The 21,977-nt window shown below is 38.8% G+C and overlaps 1 protein-coding gene across 3 annotated transcripts in view; it reads right to left on the minus strand.

Moving 5' to 3' along the window:
• The window catches only part of PTPRQ (protein tyrosine phosphatase receptor type Q), a 451,882-nt gene that overhangs the window by 426,625 nt on the left and 3,280 nt on the right, over nucleotides 1-21,977 (minus strand). For all 3 annotated transcript variants that reach the window (XM_082257134.1, XM_082257133.1, XM_082257132.1), the window contains exons 2-9: nucleotides 14,814-14,908; nucleotides 12,667-12,795; nucleotides 11,092-11,233; nucleotides 8,999-9,253; nucleotides 7,813-8,030; nucleotides 6,150-6,339; nucleotides 5,312-5,593; nucleotides 2,589-2,873 (exon numbers count right to left, since the gene is read on the minus strand). In XM_082257134.1, coding sequence (XP_082113260.1) covers nucleotides 2,589-2,873; nucleotides 5,312-5,593; nucleotides 6,150-6,339; nucleotides 7,813-8,030; nucleotides 8,999-9,253; nucleotides 11,092-11,233; nucleotides 12,667-12,795; nucleotides 14,814-14,894 — 1,582 coding nt within the window. In that variant the 5' untranslated portion in view covers nucleotides 14,895-14,908. The remainder of the gene's footprint in view (nucleotides 1-2,588; nucleotides 2,874-5,311; nucleotides 5,594-6,149; nucleotides 6,340-7,812; nucleotides 8,031-8,998; nucleotides 9,254-11,091; nucleotides 11,234-12,666; nucleotides 12,796-14,813; nucleotides 14,909-21,977) is intronic.

The following is a 21,977-nucleotide window of genomic DNA, read 5'->3' on the forward strand; positions in this document are numbered from 1 at the left end:
TATGCGACTTCCAAAGGGTGGCTCGTGAGATTTCTGATATGTCATTAATAGCAAAAAAACTCCCCAGCTCCAGCTCCTGCTCTACCTTCGTGAATACCTTAGGTTCCTGAATAAGTGAGTCATTCAGTTTCCAGGCCATTTCTCTGGGTGCCACTGACATCGAACTGAAATGCTACTGGAGCATGATCAGAGAGTGTGATGGTCTTAATAGTCATATCTTTAAGGGATGCTAATAGTTGATGTTCTATTTAAATACAAAAACCCTTGAGTAAAACCCGGGTACTGAGGAGTAGCAAGTGTAGTCTTTGAGTTCCCAATATGTAATCTTCCAAGCAACCACCAACTGATACTCCCCCAGTAATCTCCTAATTTCATTCTGCTTTTGTAGTGGGAGATGGGAAAAATCCATCAATTAAACCATATGCAGGTCCAATCCCATATTAAAGTCTCCTGCTACAATAAGCCCCCCTTCTTTAAATATCATCAGTGTTTTCAAAATTTCCCTCAGGAACTTATTTGGCTCTCTATTAGGGGAGTAAATGTTTGCAAAGGTACACTCCATGTCAAATAGTCTACCCTTGATGAACAAAAGCCTCCCCTCAGAATCTGGCAGCTGCTCCTTTAGTGTAAACACAGTGCCCCTATCAAATCCAATCGCCACTCACAGTGTGTGGCTCGAAACAAAGTCTTCTCTCCCTATGCCAGCCCCCCTACTGAGTCCCACCTATAGAGGAAAAAAAAAAGGAAGGAGCTTAGCAAAAAGTCAAAGAGGAGGATCTACATGAGTCTCTTAACAACAAATGTCATTGTATTCCCTCTTTCTTCTTCCCATTCTTCCCTCCTTTCTCTCCCTCATTTACCTACTCTCCCCTCCCATGTCCCCTTGGCCCCCTCTACCCAAGACCACCGTTCCTCCCTTAACATCATTGGTGTATCTAGGATCTCTTCCCATCCCAGAAGGGGTGGAGGTGATAGATTCAACTTGCTACAAAATTCTCTCAGATCTTCAGGGAATCTCAAAACCGCAGTGCGGCCGTCTTTTTTCCTTTTGAGGCAGGCCAGGAAACCCTAGTGATATGAGATGTTAGAAGCCCGCATTTTCTCTGTCAGTGGTTTAAGGAGTCTCCTTCTTGCCAAAGTTTCAGCTGAAAGATCGGCATATAACTGTAGATTCGCTCCTTCAAAAGTAATCCCAACTGAATTCCGGGCCTTTTCCATAATTATCGTCTTTTCCTCTACATAATGAAACCTCACAATCACATCTCTTGGGGCATCCCCAGGCTGGCTTTGACCCTATGCACTCTGTCAATTTTTAGAATTTCTGGGGGCTCCTTTCCCAGCAGAGGATTAAAGAGACCATGCATTACTATTATCAAATCTTCCTCCCCATGCTTCTCCGGTAGGTTAATTCACACATTTTTCCTCCCACTTCGATTCTATTGATGCTTTAATTTATATAGTAGGGATCTATTAACTCTCTGCAATGACTTCATCTGTTTACAAATTTCCTCCAATAATCGATCATGTACATCTAGTCTCCCCTCCGTCTCCTTCACTCGGCCAAGTACCTGTCCAGTGTCTGCCCAAACTGCAGCTATATCTGTTTTCAAAGATGTTTCCATTTTAGACAGCAACCCCGCTGTCTAAAGCTTCTTTAATGAGAGGCATACTTGCTTGAGCTTCTTCGAAGCTAGTGTCTCCTTCCGCTGCTGAGACTAAGCTCCCTTCTTTAAGAACTCCATTTTGCGCTTTAGGTCCCCCCTAGGGGTAATCTCCAGTTCTTTTTGGCTTCGTTGTACCCAGGCCACTGGTCCTCCCAGCTGAAAGCCCCTCTGTTATTGGTCATTGGAGAGTAATATGCTAGGATGGCTCAAGGGACCTCCTGATGATATCCCTCCTCCAATAAACTCCCTCGGTTAGCCTTCTCTTAGATCTCCCTAAAAGCAGGCTTACTAGTCATGAAACACCAGTTCATTGAAGGAAGAGTCGTCAAAAGGCTCTCATTCTGTCACGGCTTTCACTGGTGGAGGCAGGAAGGGAGTCAGGAAGCCCAGGCATCTGTAGAGGTGGGAGGGGAGTCAGAAAGCCCAGGGGCCAGCAGCACAGGACTCCTGACTGCTATGCATTGAGACGGCCGGACGCCATCTTCCTTCAGCACGGCTTACTGTACACATCGAGCGGCAGCGGGGGCTCAGACGGTGGCTCGCCTACTCCAGCGTGAGCATTGTCTCACATCCGAACTCCCCCCCCCCCTCCGCCACATCTTCTGAAAGCATATCTATTGAGCTATTATTACAAATGTTTACTTTGTGCACATAAAATTAAAAACTATACATAAAAAGGATTGTTTAAATATTAATATATATTAATAGTCATTATATCGAACTAACCTTTTTTTACATAGCAAAAAAAGAAAAAACTACACATTCCCTTTTTACAGGCCATTGTTCTAGCGACAATTAAATAACAGTTTTGGATAAATTTAGTCTTTAAGAGAAATATGGTAAAAAAAAATTCAGGACTTAAGATACTTCTTATCTGTATCAAGCAGAATATTTCTAAATTATTATACAACATGGAAAGTGTACCTGTCACCAGTGACATAATATTTTCCACTGAGCTCAATACCCCACTTTCTCCTACAGTTTGTATGAAAATCTTGTACTTGTGATATGGTCTTAGATTTGTAATAGTAGTTGAAGTTCTGTTCTTTGCTTCCATTAAGGTCAAAAATATGTCTTCTTTTACATCAATGACTGTTAGCTTAAAGCCGCACAAACGTTGATCAAATGAGTCTGCCGGCGGATCCCATTTTAAAGCTAAACTCGATGAAGATATTTTGATGATTGTCAGATTTTTAGGATACCATGGTCCTAGCAGAAAGACAGCAAAAGAAAATGAGGAGCAAATACTATAAAACAGCTCCTAATTTTATCTATAAATTTAAATTTCCAAAGCTATATTTCCTTCTGCAAATTTTCTCTGTCATGATTCATGATGCTGCAAGTATGAGATAATGTATTTATAAATTATCAGCAATAATTCATACCCAAGGTTTCATTTTATCTTAACACCTAATCACCAAGCTTCAGTTACAAAGTTTACAGCAGTATTTCAAAGACAAAATGGGATGTGCAATAAAATATCATCTCTCAATTCACATATCTTATGTTTAAATAATTAACAACTTCTGTCTAGATATTTCATATTCATAAATTTCATCACCAAATCCCTGTGTAAAGACAAAATTGTAGAAAAAATGCTTCATGTTTAAATCCTTATAGTCAATTGGAAATGCCAAATATTGTTACAAAAATATAAGCAGCATTAAAGCCATGCTCGAGCCTAAACATTTTTTTAGTCTTTGACAGAGTGCTAAACTAAATGACCCTCTGGCAAGCTTTTTAATGACCTGTATCCCTGTTAGGAAGATACCCCTCACTACCCAGCCTTCAGTGGGGACAACAACTGCAACAAAACATAGTGTTAGAACAGTGGTCCCCAAGCTGAGCCCTGTGGGTTGGATGCGGCCCTTTGCTTGCCCTTAACTGGCCTTGTGGGTGCTATTCCTCACACTGCCACCAATGATGGGGCACAATTTCTCCCACTGACCCAAATGATGGGCCACAGTTCTTCACAATGACACCAATAATAGGGCACTATAGCTTCCACTGGTGGAACTAAATTTAAAGATATTGTATATTCAACCAATTATGTGCCTAGTATATTAAAATATTAGGTCAACATGATTCTGTGTTCACTTCACATATCCAGTAATGTTTTACAAGCATTCTGTTTTACATGAAGGATAAGGCTAACAAAAACAAATATACAGAGGACATCCCAGCACTTGATTGATGACTTGCCAAAGTCTCCTGCAGTGGGAGGTGAATATTTTGACTCTGAAAGGATAGAGAGGGTCTAGAGGAAGCATATTAATCTTCTGGGGTTATCGTGCATATATCCTTTAATTTTATGAAGCTAACAAAAAGGAAATGCAGACTAGTGTGAATCTGATTACAGTAGAAAATTAGCTGCTCTTTCTAGTGGTGTCAACTCAATATGTCATTGGGTCAGATTGACATTCACACATTCAATTTTATTCAGGTAAGCTCACAAGCTATTCATACATGTGTGCAAATCTATGCCTGACTACAGAGCTGGTGGCATCCAGCCAATCGGAATACATCTTTTACTGGTCAAATTTTAGCAGAGTACATTCTTACAGGGGACGGGTTATTGGAATTAACACTTTAGAATACAAATTCTCCATTGAATATGGCTGACAATTTTTTCTACATTTTCTTATAGGGTGTTTCAATACATATATACACTATATAAACAAAAGTATTGGAACAGCTGCCTTTACACGCACATAAACTTTAATGGCATCCCAGTCTTAGTCTGTAGGGTTCAATATAGAGTTGGCCCACCCTTTGCAGCTGTAACAGCATCAAATCTTCTGGGAAGGCTATCCACAAGGTTTGGAAGTGTGTCTGTGGGAATGTTTGACTATTCTTCCAGAATTACATTTGTGAGGTCAGGAACTGATGTTGGACAAGAAGGCCTGGCTCACAGTCTCCGCTTTAATTAATCAAAAAGGTGTCCTATTGGGTTGAGGTAAGGACTCTGTACAGGCCAGTCAAGTTTCTTCACCCCAAACTCGCTCATCCATGTCTTTATGGACCTTGCTTTGTGCACTGGTCCAAATCATTTGGTGGAAGAGGGATTATGATGTGGGGTTGATTTTCAGAGGTATGGCTTGGCCCCTTAGTTACAGTTAAAGGAACTCTAAAGACGTCAGCATACCAAGACATTTTGGACAATTTCATGCTTCCAACTTTGTGGGAACAATTTGGGGATGGCCTCTTCCTGTTCCAACATGACTGCGCACCAGTGCATAAACAAGGTCCATAAAGACATGGATGAGCAAGTTAGGCGTGGAGGAACTTGACTGGCCTGACTTCCACCCAATAGAACACCTTTGGGGTGAATTAGAGCAGAGACTGAAAGCCAGGCCTTCCCTTCCACAGCAGTGCCTGACCTCAGAAATGCGCTCCTGAAGAATGGTCAAACATTTTCATAGACACACTCCTAAACCTTGTGGACAGCCTTCCCAGAGGAGGTGAAGCCCTTATAGCTGCAAAGCGTGGGCCAACTCAATATTGAACCCTACGGACTAAGACTGGGATGCCATTAAAGTTAATTTACATGTACAGGCAGGTGTCCCAATACTTTTGGTAATATAGCTTGTGTTTGTGTATATATATATATATATATATATAAATATATATATATATATTATACTTACTTGTCTGTATTGGTATAATTGGACTCAAATTATACTGCGATTTATTGTCCTTTAAGCATAGAATAACATGGTATCTTTGTGCTGGTCTCAGCTTGTCCAACGGTGTGTATGTAGAATTAGGGTTAATACTTTGAAGATATTCAAATTTGTTGTCGGAATAATATTTGATGAATGGGTAATAGCCTTTGTGAGAATAGTCAGGTAAATTGTCCAAATGAAATACTGCTCCACTTTCTGTAATAGTTTCCAGAAAATATGTAAAGTTTTCTGGAACTTCTGGAACTGCAAGAGTAAAAAAAAAATGCAAGAGTAAGAGAAAAAGGAATTGAACAATCATTTTACAAATATTTCAGCTTTCCTCATTAAGGTAGGATGCAAGTTATTTTGTAGATCGTGGTTAGTACAATACATAATCCTTCCCCTGTAAACGTCTCCTATTTGATTGTTACAATATATTTTTTGATAAAATATGATACAATGATCTTAAAAAATGAAAACAGAGAGAAAGAAAATCTGTTATATACTGTACAATAAACTGTGTGGCAAAAACCAGGTAATTTTAATCAAATTTAGGCAGCATTTTCATTTACTAACTTTGCCAGGCAATGGTAATATTTTGGCTGACTGAAGCTATCTGAAGTTACTAGACTTTTCAGAATTTAAAGCTAAACTCCAGCCAATATTGTGTTTGGATAGTCTGGAGAAAAGTTAACATTACTTTTTTGTGACTCCCCTTTCCTGAAGGAAAGTTTTGATGTGATTCCCACATTTTAAAGCTTTTAAACACTTGAAAAACAATAATTGCATATAAAAAAAAATTCAAAACTTTTCTACTTACATTCATATTCACAAAGGTATGGTAAATCCATTTGACAAAAAAATGCTGTGTAAAAATAGTTTGGACCGGTTGCATTTTGCTGCAAAGCGTAACAATCTGTCTCATTCTCAGGTAAGTTGAACAACAGTGGAACTTCAGATGCGTCTAAATCATAAGAAGTTCCATCTGTCCATACTAATTCTCCTTCAGCCTATAAAAGCAACGCAGATGTACACATTAATGTATATAGACATCATGACTTTATATGTCTCAGTTAACAAAATCAACTAAATCAAGCTTTTGCTTCACCTAAATGTTTTTCTTTTATATTTTGGATTTATATAGAGTCAATATACTGTGTCAATATGTGGTGCAGTATTGTGCAGCAGGTGGATACATACTGGGTCTGTAACAATTCCAGTGTTCTTGATTTCTTTGAGTCCTTCCTAACAGGCATATCATTGTTATGAAAAGTTCTCTGGAATTAAATCTTAATTACTTTTTCCTTTAAGTGTATATCCAGATCTATGCACATAAAATAATCCATGCATATAAGGTTTAAAATTGTACTAATGTAGAGGAATTTTGAAGAAGACTCACTGAATGCACATCAAAACATGGTAGAATGCAGCACGTTTTTCTAAACCTCAAACATGTCAATCAAGGACTAAACCCAGCTATACCAAGGGGGAGGAGACAAGAAAACAGACCCTGTATTATGTTGATATACTGTATGTTGTAAACTGGTATGCCTTTTAGCAGCATATAGGTGTTTCAAGATTGGAGTTCAAGAAAAGCTACCTTCAAAACGTGAACACCTCATGTTACCTATAGAAAGAGTGGGAATGTGAAGGAAGTAAAATCACGCTCAAGAAAGTAAAACATGTAGGCATTGGATTCCTCATCCTTTCACTGAGATTCAAATGGCATATAATTACTAAAAATAAAGTACCCCTCCATTTTTTAACTTGAGAAAAAAAACGTTCAAGGCAGTGATCATCCCCTTGCCAGTCACATCTAAAATAAGCAGCTTTAGAGTTATAGTTGGGAACAGGGGAGGACTGGGCCAGGGGGCAGGGGGGCAATTTCCCCCTGGGCCGCTCTGATGTCCTGTAAAAAGGCTGCACTGCTTCTGCCACAGACATGCTTAAAGGATTCCTGCTAAAGAGAAGTAAAAAGTCTCTGCCACTGACCTACTGAGTGCAGGATGAAGAAGTGTGGGATGGTGAAAATTGTGTCTGAGCAGAGGCCGGTTCCATGCCCCACTTGAGACTCTCCTCCCCTGGCAAGCCCCACCTGAGCTGTCCCAGCTCCCCCCAACCACCCCCTGCTGGCCAGGTTGGGAACCCAGGTACAGTTGGTGAGTAAAGAGTACCTGGAGCAGGGCTTCAGCCTGGAATGGGGGTCAGGAGGAGGATGGGAAGAGGGAGAGTGGGAGCAGGCCAAGCCACTGCACCATGGGCCTCTGGTTTGTACTTGCCCCCTGGGCTGAAGGTTGCCAGTCTGCCCCTGGTTGGGAAGGCAAACTTTAGCAACTATTGTGGAAAGGCAATGTATAAACAGTATGTATGCACTGTATGAATGTGTGTGTGTGAATCTATATTTTGATATATACTTAAAAATTATCCATAATTGGAGAATTTCATTTAAAATCCCATTCAATATTTGGATGGTGTGCACATACCCTCTGATCAGAAAGGCCACTCCATAGTAAGATTATTTCATTTTTCATATGCAGGAAATTACTTAAAAATAGCTGTTCACCTTTCGAGTGAACATTTACAAGATGGGCTCCAGGGTGTAGTGCTTTACAACTGTGTTCAGCTTTATGCCAAGTCTGTCTATCCATGCTAAGTCTATAACAGCTGCCTTTGAATGCAGACCAACCCTCAGAACAGAGCCCTGTAAATTACATAATACATGACATAGCTGTAAATTGTTGTAAACAGTAGTACAGTAGAGCAACAAAGTTAAACATACACTTATAATTGGAAGTATTCTTTATTTTGTCTGAAGCCCACCAGTCTATTGATTCTACTGAAGGACACTGCAGTTATTACTTGCTTTTCTACACTAAGGGGAGATTTACTACAATTTGTGCACAGGTAATCTGTGCATAGTAACCAATCAGCTTCTAAATGCAGCTTGTTCAATTAAGGTTTGATAATAAACCCTAGAAGCTGATTGGTTACTATATACAGTGGCACCAGATTCTGTGTGCCCCAGTTTTAGTAAATCTCACTTTATTTCATTTTAAATCATCTCTCAAACATCATTAGGGTATGATAAGGTTCACAATTATTTTAATGAGTTAAAGTGTTACTAGACCTGCATTCACTATATCTGGTCTCCCACAGTACACAGAACATGAAAATGCAAACATTTTAGTAAATATAAACTGCTAAATACCTTTTATCATCAGCAGTATATAGCAGTCTTGTGACTTCAATCAGTGCCCTGCTGAGCACTGGTTAAAGCTTGTAGAAAGAGTTTTCATTCTCCTCTGACTGTCCCATGAGGCTGCAAGACCCCTGACCCTCTGTCTGGACAGTGCTGATTGGCCCTGTGCCGATCACATGCACCCTCCCAAAAATACAAAAATAAACCCTCTAGCAATACACACCAAATGTGCCCCTAAGGCTCATCAGGAGATGGATTGGGGACTGTGGAAACAGGGGAAGATCAGAGAAGACAGGTTTAAACAGCCTTTTACACAGTGCAGTGAGGATTAACCCCTTAGGTTCCACAGAGAGTATAACAAGCATGCTTTGCTACATGATAATAAGCTTTTTTTAGGGTTTTATTACAAAAAATAATTTACTGGGATGATACAATAAAATTTAATTTCATAGCAGGAGAAACCGAAATACCTGTTATAATTGGAATGTCAATGAGCTGGGTCATGTTAATAAAGGCAAAATATTGTTGTTTTAAAGTTAACACGAAGGTGTAAAGATGTCCAGGTATTAAAGTGTTCCATTCATAAAAGTCACGTTTCTTGAAGATATTTCCAGAAGAATTGTTCATTACGATGGAAACACTTACATGACCCTGGAGTTTGCTCCATGAGAAGGACACGGAGGTACTTGTAACAACAATCCTAATATCAGAAACAGCAAACGTGTCTAAAAAAAAGGAGAAAACAAATTCAAAAGGAAATATGATTTATTGAGCTGTATATTAATAGGATGCATACATATAGAGATGGTTTATTTTATTTATCAGATCATTATACATAAACAGTGATCTGCATATGATGGGTTCTATTATAGCTCAACTCAATATAAAACTTCATGTGGTTGCTAGCATGGTAAATGTGCTCTTTTCTTATAGCTCTAAGGATTGTCATTGGTTAGATATCCTCCCTGTACTCCTGGTTCTACTTAACTGCTGCAGCCATCTCCAAATGATGGAATTTTCATAATGCAGATTAAACAGAAACCTGGGGAGTCCATCTGTGAACATAACTTCCTCATTGTTTCTTTGTGGGAGGGCGCTCAGTCACAAATGTTACAGTATAGAAATAAGATTAATGACATTTCACAAATATAGGAAGTCAGTGTCCACTAAAATGGAAGTCAGTAACTCAGTAGAACCTTTCACTTGCTTAGGGCAGATGGACAGCCAAAACTGTTACATGATTCTCCCACACTCAACATGAGAACTATAAAATTGGCAAAGTGCAGAGATCCAATGAATAGGATTCATATCACTCATGAAGATGTTTTGCTAAACGAAGTCCTGCGCACGTTTCATTTTTTTTTTCTCACAAACTATTCCTTCAGTGTTCTGAAATCAAATCAAATCTAATTAAATCTAAAATAAAAAAATCTAAAAAGATTTGATGTGCAACTTTATAATATATATTACTAGTCTGTGCTCTGTCCTTGTAAGTAATGTCACCCTGGCACTCAAACTTCCAACAAAGGCTATAAATGGTGGTTTCAACACAATGTTAAAAAGAAACTCCACTTTCGTGCGGAAACTAAAAAGCAAATAATGAAAAAAAAAAAAAAAAGGGTATACAATTGCGACACGTTATATTGTGATTAAATGTTATTAAAAAATAGCTTTACTTTTCAATCTACAGCTCTGTAATTTTCTGAAAGTGCAACGCAATATGGCTACCTGGAGGTGTTCCGTAAACAGAATATGTACAGAACGCCACCAGAAACATTATTTATTGCTTGTTTGATTGGCTCACCAATTTTCCCAGAAGTCTGCCTAAGATACAAGTCAGATTTCTGGCATCCCCTGCAACAAAAATGTCATTTTTGGTGAGATACTTCCAACAGGAAATTGCAGCTAAAGGGATGCAGGCCCAGCAGATTTCCTCATTAGTGCCCTGCAGGTGCACAGCTGACTGATAACTATGAAGCCACTCCCATGAGACACACTTTGCCAAATAGGTACAGACAAAAACACAGGGATTTTATCAGAACCACAAAAAGTAGGAATATTCAACAAAGTTTGGTAAAATCCTTGTAATGTACATAAATCAGCCAAGGGGGAATGTTTTTTTTCTCAACAAAAGTGGAATAACGCATTAAATGACATGCGGCAGTTGCTGGATCACATGCATGCGGACAGAAAGTGCCTTCAAATAGGGTGCAGGAGATATACAGTGCCAAGATGCAAACAACCAATGAAATATGTTGAAAAAATATTTTATTTAAAAAAAAATTACAATTGGGGTTATAGCTCCTCTAACATTGTTATAACATTTGCCAGAAAATGCTGTATTTAAGTGAACAAATCTATATGCAACTACCACTTCAAGCCATTGTTTTGCCTTTACGCCCTTACATTGCTTGCTCATTGTAAAGAAATTGCAAAAATTCTTTTTTCCACCTCTATCTAATATGATGTAACCATTCTCCAGTACAGTTCTGTCCAGAGCATGTGAAGTATAATAAACCAAGATAAGATGTTATGACATCTGTCGGTGTGTGTGTATACCTACTTGTTAAAAATGATCTAACACTTAAGGTATTGCCATCTTTCATGGATTTAATGGTGACATTATATGTGTGCTTCTCCTCAAGGTTATTTAATGAAGTATAAGTATTATAAACTTGTTGAACTGCAGAGGCCGGTGGCATGATCTACAAAGAAAAGAGAAACAGAAAAACTGTGTTTAACAGACAAGGAGTTAATACAATTTTAAAATTTATAATTTTAATATATTCTCCTGTATATTATGATAATAATAAATCATAAAAAAATGTTTAATATATAATGATAGGAAAATCATATAGGATTGAAAACAGCTGTAAATATCAGTATGATTTTCTTATAATTGCATTGTCAAGCATTAATCTATTACACGAAACTGCATGTGATTGGCATAAATCCAGATTTTAAGAGGCAGTCTTTGGTGTTTTCCATTTTGGGGAAAATTGGCAGCATAGGCTGCATATGTGGTAAAATAGTTGGTTAACAGGATTATAACTATGCAGAGTGTCGAGAGATGAATATACTGTAGATAAAAATATATAGCCAAGATCTCTGTAGAAAAATAACTATATTGTGTTGTGTTTTATTGGTAAAGACGGTAGCATGGGTCCAACCACAACCAACTCGAAATGCTATCAATACAGTAAACACTTGCCAGGTATTTTTTAAGTTCAAAATATTTTATAAGTTTAATAGCATATAACAAATAGATAAGGATATGAAAGTCATTTCCCAAATACATGAAAATTGCATAGCACAGGGTCCAAACAGGAACAAAACATATCTATCAAGTTTGAAGTATAGAACTATATTGCAAAGGTGGAGTTCAATCAGGGTAAAGGAAAGAGGCAGCAAGGTCATGATCTCCTCCAGGACACCCCAAAAGGGATCAAACTGTGGCCCAGAGGGAGATCATACAGTACTTTTCATTACTAAATTGATGTTTGGGATACATATACAGGGGCCAAACTAAAGCATATAAGGTGCTTATATAGGGATTGACCGATGCTTTCTTTTCACATATTTTGATTACTCTTCTAGTTCTAACTCTTCTATTCCATTTGTTGCTTACCACCTTATTAAAAATAAATAAATTGTTGACTTGTTAAACCTAACAAACTGTTACAAAGAGTTATTAGCAGACATGTGCTGAAAAACAGCAGAGCCCGACATCAACACAAGTGCCCTGGGATCCCTGAACTCTAGGACACTGTATTTTGTATATTTCAAGCTTGACAGGACCTCCCGTCATGGCAATCGGACAATATGGAGGTACAGAATGCAGGGAAAGCAAATCTAACCATCTTTGTACACATAAAATTTCACCATATTGCAATTGCTACTGCATTTAACTATGTAGCTTACACAATATGGAGCCATTTGTTCCATTAATTAGTGATTCATTTTGGTAGCATGTCTGAGTTACTAAAAATTATTTGCATAACATAGACCTAAAATGGTGTTAGCTTGTACAAAATCTGCAATATCAGATCACATTTATATTTATAGAGCATCTTCCATTGTGTAGAATGGGGGGCAAAATGCAGCAAATAATACACACGTACCTCTGCCATTCACTTACCTGTTTGCTGATAGAATGATACATTATAAAATAGCTATCAGGATTAAAACCTTCAGGAAAAGCTGACCACTCTGCGAAAAGTGCAACAGATCCAATATTTCTTTCACCACATTCCATATTACATACAATCTAGAAGAGAAAATGCAAGCTTTGGCTCAAACATGACATGCAAGGCTCCATTGTGGAGACTCTCAGAGGTTAGAGTAAGGACTACAGAAAATTAGGTGCCTTGATGGGACTGAAACCTAAGCTCTTTTCCTTTTTTCTTTCTATTGCAGTAAAATCTTGGCAGCCTGCCAGCCCTCCAATGTAAACACAGTAAGCTTTTGCAAAATTATAGAAGACTTTAATCTATGAGTATCTTTAAGAATAAATTTCACAGTACAAAAATCTAAAGAAATCAGAGATGGTTGGTTTTAAGACAAAGTCCACATTTTTCAAAATTAAATAAATATATAAATAAATAAAAATAATAAATGCACGTGCAGTATATTTGCAAAAAAGTTTGAATTTATATTTTTTTTGCAAATGAGCCTGTAAAGCATTGCCATTGCGATCAGTGGACCATGGGGGTGATGCCAAGCTCCTGCAATCTCTTTCTCCAGCCCAATGTCTGTCCACAGGAAAGACTCTCAGTTAGAGAGCTGGTGGAAGCACCAATGGATCATATGAGCAGTGATCATTGCACTTGTATTCAATTGAGAGCTACAAGTCCACCTAACATGGTGGCAGATAGGACTTGAATTTTATTCAAACCAGAGTATATGTCGCCAGCACACCAAGGACCATAGAAATAATGTTCCAGGGTTTATTTAGTGCTCACTTCACAGTGCTAAAGTGCAACAATTCAGGGTCCTGCAGGACCCCTTTGTCAAACATACATTGTAGTTTATTCATATACAGATCTTTGTGAACAACACAAAAATGAATGTAATGTTTCAAATAATAAGAATGTGATTGTTTCTTGTTTAGTAGCTTAAGGTATATTCTTATTCAGTGAAGAATGCTGCCTATTTTTAGAAGCCTTTATGTTATGTGACTTGGTTCATACAAAGCACTCTGTCATTGGGCAGGAGAAAGAGAGGGGCAGGCACAGAAGCTGAGACTGGAAGATCCATCATCTGAGTTTTGGAATATATGAGAAGTTATCCTCCGAGAGCAAGATAAAACTGGCAGAATTTATTTTTATCAGGAGCGCCACCTACATGTGTAAAAACCCAGGATCCAGACCCATCCTTAAGGGTGGATCTTTCTTGCCATGTTTTGGAATTCACATAGCTTTTGTAACTTTCCTTTAACTATGGTTTCTGCGTATGTTACACCCAGCAACTGCATGGAAAAAGTGTTGTACTTCGTTCTGGATCCAGAATTTGATGTTATTCTGTTTTCCCTGTTTTCCTTTTGTGGTTACATGACCTGTTTGCTTTGCTGAAGGATGCAATAAAATGTATAAATTGGGGGGGGGGGGGATGATACGAATTAAAAGAGATAAGTCAAGAAGGTGGCATGCACCCCATTGGACTTAACTCATAGTATGCCTGCACATTTTAGAAAATGGCTGAACTCCTGAAGTTCAGCTTTAAATAAAAAAAAAAATCAAAACATGGTCTGTAGTATTTCTATTCTGTGCTTCACAGTTTGGTTGTTCACTTCATTGTTAATGATGTACATTTTCCCAGTAACTGCAGACTATTGTGGTCATAAAAAAATCATCTAAATTGGATATGCCATTGCCATTATACATGAATGGTCAAGCAGTGATAAACTGATTTTTCTAGAAGTGGAAGAACCTGACTTAAATGGACCTATTGCCTTATATTTTGCTTCATGTTCAAATATAGTACAATGCACAGACAACAGAAAATGCATTGGTTTCATCAGGGCTTGTTCATACCAATGTATTGCTTTGCAGTGCACTTAGGGAAAGACATGAATGGATTATCAACCCTAATTTTGCCTTTCCAGTCTACAAAATAGAAATTCAAAGCACAAGGCTTCACCTCCATAGGAAATGAGAATAAATCTCCTGAATAAGGAAAAAAATTGGGTTCTGAAGCACCCCCCCCCCCCCCCCCGTAGACTTCAATCAACATCTGCTTTAAAATTTTATCAAATAATAGTTGGTCTTCAATATCTTATTTCCATACCTGAAAAACACTTTTAAAAAGCAGAAGATGAAGAGTTAAGCGAGTTAAGCTGTCCATCGGGTTGTGACTGAGATGTTTCATTTTTCAGATGTTTCCTAGCATGACAACAAAATTTTAGCAGCATTGTAGGATATATTTATGTAGAGAAAAAACACTGTTAAAAAATGTGAAAATGAAGCCTTATTGCAGTAGTTCCCTCTTTGCTTTATATACAGTACATCAAGTATTGCAGTAATAATGCACACATCAATATCAAATCTATGTTCTGTCAATTATTCATCTTTTTTAATTAATGGCCAGTGCAACAGAGTTTTCTTGATCAGAAATCACTACTTCTTACCCGATCAGGATGCTTTTTTGAGAAGGATCTGTGTTAATGCATGCACTTAAGTATTAAAGTGTATCTAAAAATATATTTTTTTCAATTTAGCTTGGAGTAGAAGAGGTTAACCACTGTCCAGTTTTTTTGTTGCCTGTGTCTCTACTGGGGAAATATATCCCCTTTTACCTGAAAAATACTGAGGGTAAATTCAACATTTTGAGTTATCAATGGAACAAGAATGGAGAGGAAATCTTCCAGTGGGACAATTAATGCGATTTATCTTATATTGCAAGTAATTTCTTTCACTTCTGGTTGTGTCTATGTTACGGAAAGTAAAGGTAACTGTGCGCAGTACAGTATTGCAAATTACTTTAAACTCGATTAAAGTTGCATTTGGACTATCATATATTATGGTGCTTTAATTGTAAGTTCACTCATTTTTTAACCACTTCAGCCCTGGAAGATTTGACCCCCTTCCTGACCAGAGCACTTTTTTCAACTTGGCACTGCGTGATTTTAACTGACAATTGTACGGTCATGCCCAAATTAAATTTATGTCCATTTTTTCTCACAAACAGAGCTTTCTTTTGGTGGTATTTGACCACCTCTGCGCTTTTTATTTTTTGCGATATTAATAAAAAAAAACGAAAATATTGTGAAAAATTTACATTTTCTACTTTGCCTTTTAAAAAATATCCAATATATTCACTTTTTGTCATATATTTAGGCCAAAATGTATTTAGCTACATGTCTTTGACAAAAAAAATCTCAGCGTACTTTTATTGGTTTGCGCAAAAGTTATAGCTTCTACAAACTATGGTGTAAATACTGGAATTTACGCAGCTTTTACTTTCTGACTGCCTACCTCAATTCTTGAAATGCTAAAATGGCAGGGCAAAACCCCCCCAAATTACCACTTTTTGGAAAGTAAACTTCCTAAGAAATTTCCTGAGAGGCATGTTGAGCTCACTGAATATTTAATTTTTTTGTCACAGGTGTTTTAAAAATGACTAAAAAAAGTTGTCATTAAAATGATATATTGCTCACTCATGCCATGGGTATATGTTTAATTACACCCCAAAATATATTCTGCTGCTTCTCCTAAGTACAGGGATACTACATGTGTGAGACTTTTTGGGAGCCTAGCTGTGTACGGGTGATCAAGGGGTTAAAACTGTATTAGGGGATAGATGGCGGGTGCCCTAAAACTATTTTGGCCTAGCGCAAGCGCGATTTAGGGTCACAAGTGACACTAAATACAATGATCAGTAACAATCTGTATACCACTGTATATAGTGTACACTGTAAGGGGTTTGGGGGGTGATCAGGGATGATCAAGGGGTTAAAATTGTACCTATGTGTGGTAGTGTCAGTGTAGTGTTGTGGAACTCCTATTTTAGATGCTTCTTCTTCTCCTGGAACCGAAAGGGCTCAGGAGGGAAAATTACATCACTTCCCCTGCCTGTGTTTACATTACACAGGCAGGGGACATGATGCCATTGGCCAGATTCGATCACCAGATCCAGACCAAAAATCATTGGTCTGCATCTGGTGACTAATCGGTTCTGAGCCCAATCACACCAGGATCGCGATCGCAGGGCACGTGGGAGCGCGCCCTGGAGCTGTGAAAGCGAGCGACGTAGGTCTACGTTGCTGGACCCAGGAGAGCTGCACTGCCACAGTAGGATGACTGTGAGCAGTCGGCTAGTGGTTAAGCTTTAATACAGAATAATAGTTTGGATATATTTTTTACACATACTGTATAACCCTTGGAAATCCATACCCAAATACTCTTTATTTATTTAATTCTCTGTTTATTGAGCTCAAAACAGGCACATACCTGCAGGTTACATTTAACAGGAATACGGTATAACGGAAGCAGTGTACAAAAACAGCAAAACGTCGAAAACAGCAGAAATTAGTCAGAACATGCTAAGACATATCTTTGTATAGTGTTTGCACAACTTTCGACATCTGATTCAGAGATTCCAAATGAAAATTTTCAAAGGACAAACTCCAAAATGTTTCTCGTACGTGAGTAGAAATAAGAAAGAAAGACTGCAAATGATTGCGAACGTCAGCCGCAAATTTTTTCAAAAGTCTGCGAACCGCAAGTTCGCGGCGGGCCTCATTGACTTTAATGAGAGGCGAACTTTAAAAACCTTTAGGTCATATTTGAAGCCACAAAAGACGTACTAGCTGTGCACAAATAGTCCTCGCACATGGACAATGTCATAACAGAAGTATTGCAATTGGAATAGTTGCCCTAAATTTTTTTTTTTTTTTTTTTACAGCAAAAAATTTTTTTTTCATAAATCAGCCAGAACTGACAGCATCCGGTAAATACATGTCTAATACATATAGGGTCCATTCACACATCTATAAAATGGGTCCGCATCCATTCCACAATTTGGCGGAACCTTTACAGACCCATTGATTTTCAATTCCAGTCTGAAAAATTAGGCATTCACAGGATAAAGTGTCAGCCATTCCAGGCCCCAAAAATTAGCCAACATGCATTTACCTGACAGCTAAGAACATAGTATTCTGTGGCTGAAGGTACATTAGGCATTCACAGGATACAGAAGTAAGTGTCGGCCAGTATTGGCCCCAAAAATTAGCCCACATGGGTTTACCTGACAGCTAAGAACGTAGTATTCTGTGGCTGAAGGTACATTAGGCATTCACAGGATACAGAAGTAAGTGTCGGCCAGTATAGGCCCCAAAAATTAGACCACATGGGTTTACCTGACAGCAAAAAACGTAGTATTTGATGGCTGGAGGTACATTAGGCATTCACAGGATACAGAAGTAAGTGTCGGCCTGTATAGGCCCCAAAAATTAGCCCACATGGGTTTAACTGACAGCAAAGAACGTAGTGTATTTGATGGCTAGAGGTACATTAGGCATTCACAGTATACAGAAGTAAGTGTCGGCCTGTATAGGCCCCAAAAATGAGCTCACATGGGTTTAACTGACAGCAAAGAACGTAGTAATTGATGGCTGGAGGTACATTAGGCATTCACAATATACAGAAGTAAGTGTCGGTCTGTATAGGCCCCAAAAATTAGCCCACATGGATTTAACTGACAACAAAAAATGTAGTGTATTTGATGGCTGGAGGTACATTAGGCATTCACAGTATACAGAAGTAAGTGTCGGCCCGTATAGGCCCCAAAAATTAGCCCACATGGGTTTAACTGACAGCAAAGAACGTAGTATTTGATGGCTGGAGGTACATTAGGCATTCACAGTATACATAAGTAAGTGTCGGCATGTATAGGCCCCAAAAATTAGCCCACATGGGTTTAACAGACAGTAAAGAACGTAGTGTATTTGATGGCTGGAGGTACATTAGGCATTCACAGTATACAGAAGTAAGTGTCGGCCTGTATAGGCCCCACAAATTAACCCACATGGGTTTAACTGACAGCAAAGAACATAGTATTTGATGGCTGGAGGTACATTAGGCATTCACAATATACAGAAGTGAGTGTCGGCCTGTATAGGCCCCAAAAATTAGCCCACATGGGTTTAACTGACAGCAAAGAACGTAGTGTATTTGATGGCTGGAGGTACATTAGGCATTCACAGTATACAGAAGTAAGTGTCGGCCTGTATAGGCCCCAAAAATTAGATTAAATCAGATAGAGAGGATGAGGAGGGTGCAGAAGAGGAAGGCTGAGTGAGCCACTCGACCAAATCTGGTGCGTCCTTTTACGTAATTGCACGCAGCTTTTGAAACTTAACAGTTTGGCTTCGGCCTACTGCTCCTGCCCTACCCCTACCACCCCTGCGTACGTGTCTGCCTCTTCCTCTGCCTGTCATGTTTTTTAATTAAGCAGCAATTTTTCTGGCTCTGAGGAGGGGGGTTCGCCCCTGAAACGCGTCAGCCCAGCCATAGCAGCCCCATGTGACACACTGCATGCCATTCAGCTTTGCGTGGGACTTTGGCTACCTTGGAGATTTTATGTGCAATATTGATGTGTGTATTATCACACCTGTCTTGTGAGTATACTGTATACTTTTTAATATTTTAATAAATGCTTCCAGTGGTGATGCACTAGGTCGGTGCGCCACTTTTTCTTTTGTCTTTTTTCCCAGTTTTTTCTGGATACCCTTGATCCTGAGGGGGCAGCAAGACCACAGGCTTCTTCCTATTTGTGTCTGAAGTATCCCTTTTTCCTCCGTCATACTCAACTCGAGCGCAGGAGATTTGCTTTATTACTGACATGTTTTTTAATTACCCTGTGACAATAGTCTCTAGAGAATCACAGTATATCTGGAAAAAGGTAGATAACACCCCGCTTCAATCTGTGGTATTGGGGGGCCACAGGTTTATCACACCAGTTCTACAAATAATTGGCCAGTAACTGTTGTCACTATGTGTAGCACAGTTAACACAGCAAAAGAGACCAAATTTTTGCAGGACTAAAATATATAATCTTAGAAAAGTATACTGTTAAATAACACCTCACTTCAATCTGTGGTAATGGGGGGCCACAGTTTTATCACACCGGTTGTTCAAAAAATTGGCCAGTGAGTTTGGCACTGTGTGTACGAGACTTAACTTAGCAAAAGAGGCAATATTGTTGCAGGACACAAATATACTTGTAAAAGTATACTCAGATAACACCCCACTTCAATATGTGGTATTGGGGGGCCACAGGTTTATTACAACAGTTCTACAAATAATTGGCCAGTAACTGTTGTCACTGTGTGTAGCACAGTCAACACAGCAAGAGAGGCCACATTTTTGCAGGACTAAAATACACTCTTAGAAAAGTATACTGTTAAATAACATCCCACTTCAATATATGGTATTGGGGGGCCACTGGTTTATCACACCAGTTGTTCAAAAAATTGGCCAGGGAGTTTGGCACTGTGTGTATCAGACTTAACTCAGCAAAAGAGGCAATATTGTTGCAGGACACAAATACACTTATAAAAGTATACTCAGATAACACCTGCTTCAATCTGTGGTATTGGGGGGCCACAGATTTATTATAACAGTTCTACACATAATTGGCCAGTAACTGTTGTCACTGTGTGTAGCACAGTCAACACAGCAAGAGAGGCCAAATTTTTGCAGGACTAAAATACCCTCTTAGAAAAGTATATTGTTAAATAACCCCCCACTTATATATGTGGTATTGGGGGGGGGCACTGGTTTATCACACCAGTTGATCAAAAAATTGGCCAGGGAGTTTGGCACTGTGTGTATCAGACTTAACTCAGCAAAAGAGGCAATACTGTTGCAGGACACAAATACACTTGTAAAAGTATACTCAGAAAACACCCCACTTCAATATGTGGTATTGGGGGGCCACTGGTCTATCACACCAGTTGTTCAAAAAATTGACCAGGGAGTTTGGCACTGTTTGTAGTATTGCTGCAGCAACGCTCAGTCACCACACCTGTCACAATTCTGCACAGTGCACAATAATACTACTAATCCACTATAATATGCTTTCTACAAAGTATATTATACTGTGGATTACCCCCCTCCCCTTTTTAGTGCACTGCACAGCAATACCAAAAAATCTGCAGCCCTTTAAATGACTTTTGTGGACATTAACAGAGTGATTTGTGTGACTGCTGCCGATCTCTAACTGCCCCTAAAGCACAGACTGGATACCTGCCCCTAACCTGAAAAGAGACTAGACCTATACCAAAAATTGCACCCAAATGTCACTAATGTTCACTGAACCCACCTTGAACCATCCTTAGTTGTTAGGCAGAGGGAAGATATTCTTCCCTGCAGAGATGAGTTTTCAGGGATACAGTTGTGCTAACAAGTTTACATACCCTGCAGAATTTATGATTTCTTGGCCATTTTTCAGAGAATATGAATGATAACATAAAAACTTTTCTTTCACTCATGGTTAGAGTTTGGCTGAAGCCATTTATTATCAATTAACTGTGTTTACTCTTTTTAAATCATAACGACAACAGAAACTACCCAAATGACCCTGATCAAAAGTTTACATACCCTGGTGATTTTGGCTTAATAACATGCACACATGTTGACACAAAGGGGCTTAAATGGCTATTAAAGGTAACTATCCCCACCTGTGATCTGTTTGCTTGTAATTATTGTGTGTGTATAAAAGGTTAGTGAGTCTCTGGACTCTGGACTCTGGACTCTGGACTCAAGTGCTGCACTGACGTTTCTGGATTATGAGTCATGGGGAAAGCAAAAGAATTGTCAAAGGATCTGTGAGAAAAGGTAGTTGAACTGTATAAAACAGGAAAGGGATATAAAAAGATATCCAAGGAATTGAGAATGCCAATCAGCAGTGTTCAAACTCTAATCAAGAAGTGGAAAATGAGGGGTTCTGTTGAAACCAAACCACGGTCAGGTAGACCAACTAAAATTTCACCCACAACTGCCAGGAAAATTGTCGGGGTGGAAAGAAAACCCACAAATAACTTCAGGTGAAATACAGGACTCTCTGAAAAGATGTGATGTGGCTGTTTCAAGATGCACAATAGGGAGGCATTTGAAGAAAGATGGGCTGCATGGTTGAGTTGCCAGAAAAAAGCCATTACTACGCAAATGCCACAAAGTATCCCGCTTACAATACGCCAAACAGCACAGAGACAAGCCTCAAACCTTCTGCCACAAAGTCATTTGTAGTGGTAAGACCAAAATTGAGCTTTTTGGCCACAACCATAAAGGCTACATTTGGAGAAGAGTCAACAAGGTCTATAATGAAAGTTACACCATTCCTACTGTGAAACACAGAGGTGGATCGCTGATGTTTTGGAGATGTGTGAGCGAAAAAGTCACAGGAAATTTGGTCAGAATTGATGGCAAGATGAATGCATTATGTTACCAA

Source organism: Pelophylax lessonae (assembly GCF_965119305.1).
Source record: "Pelophylax lessonae genome assembly, chromosome: 4".
In the NCBI taxonomy this organism is placed as follows: domain Eukaryota; kingdom Metazoa; phylum Chordata; class Amphibia; order Anura; family Ranidae; genus Pelophylax; species Pelophylax lessonae.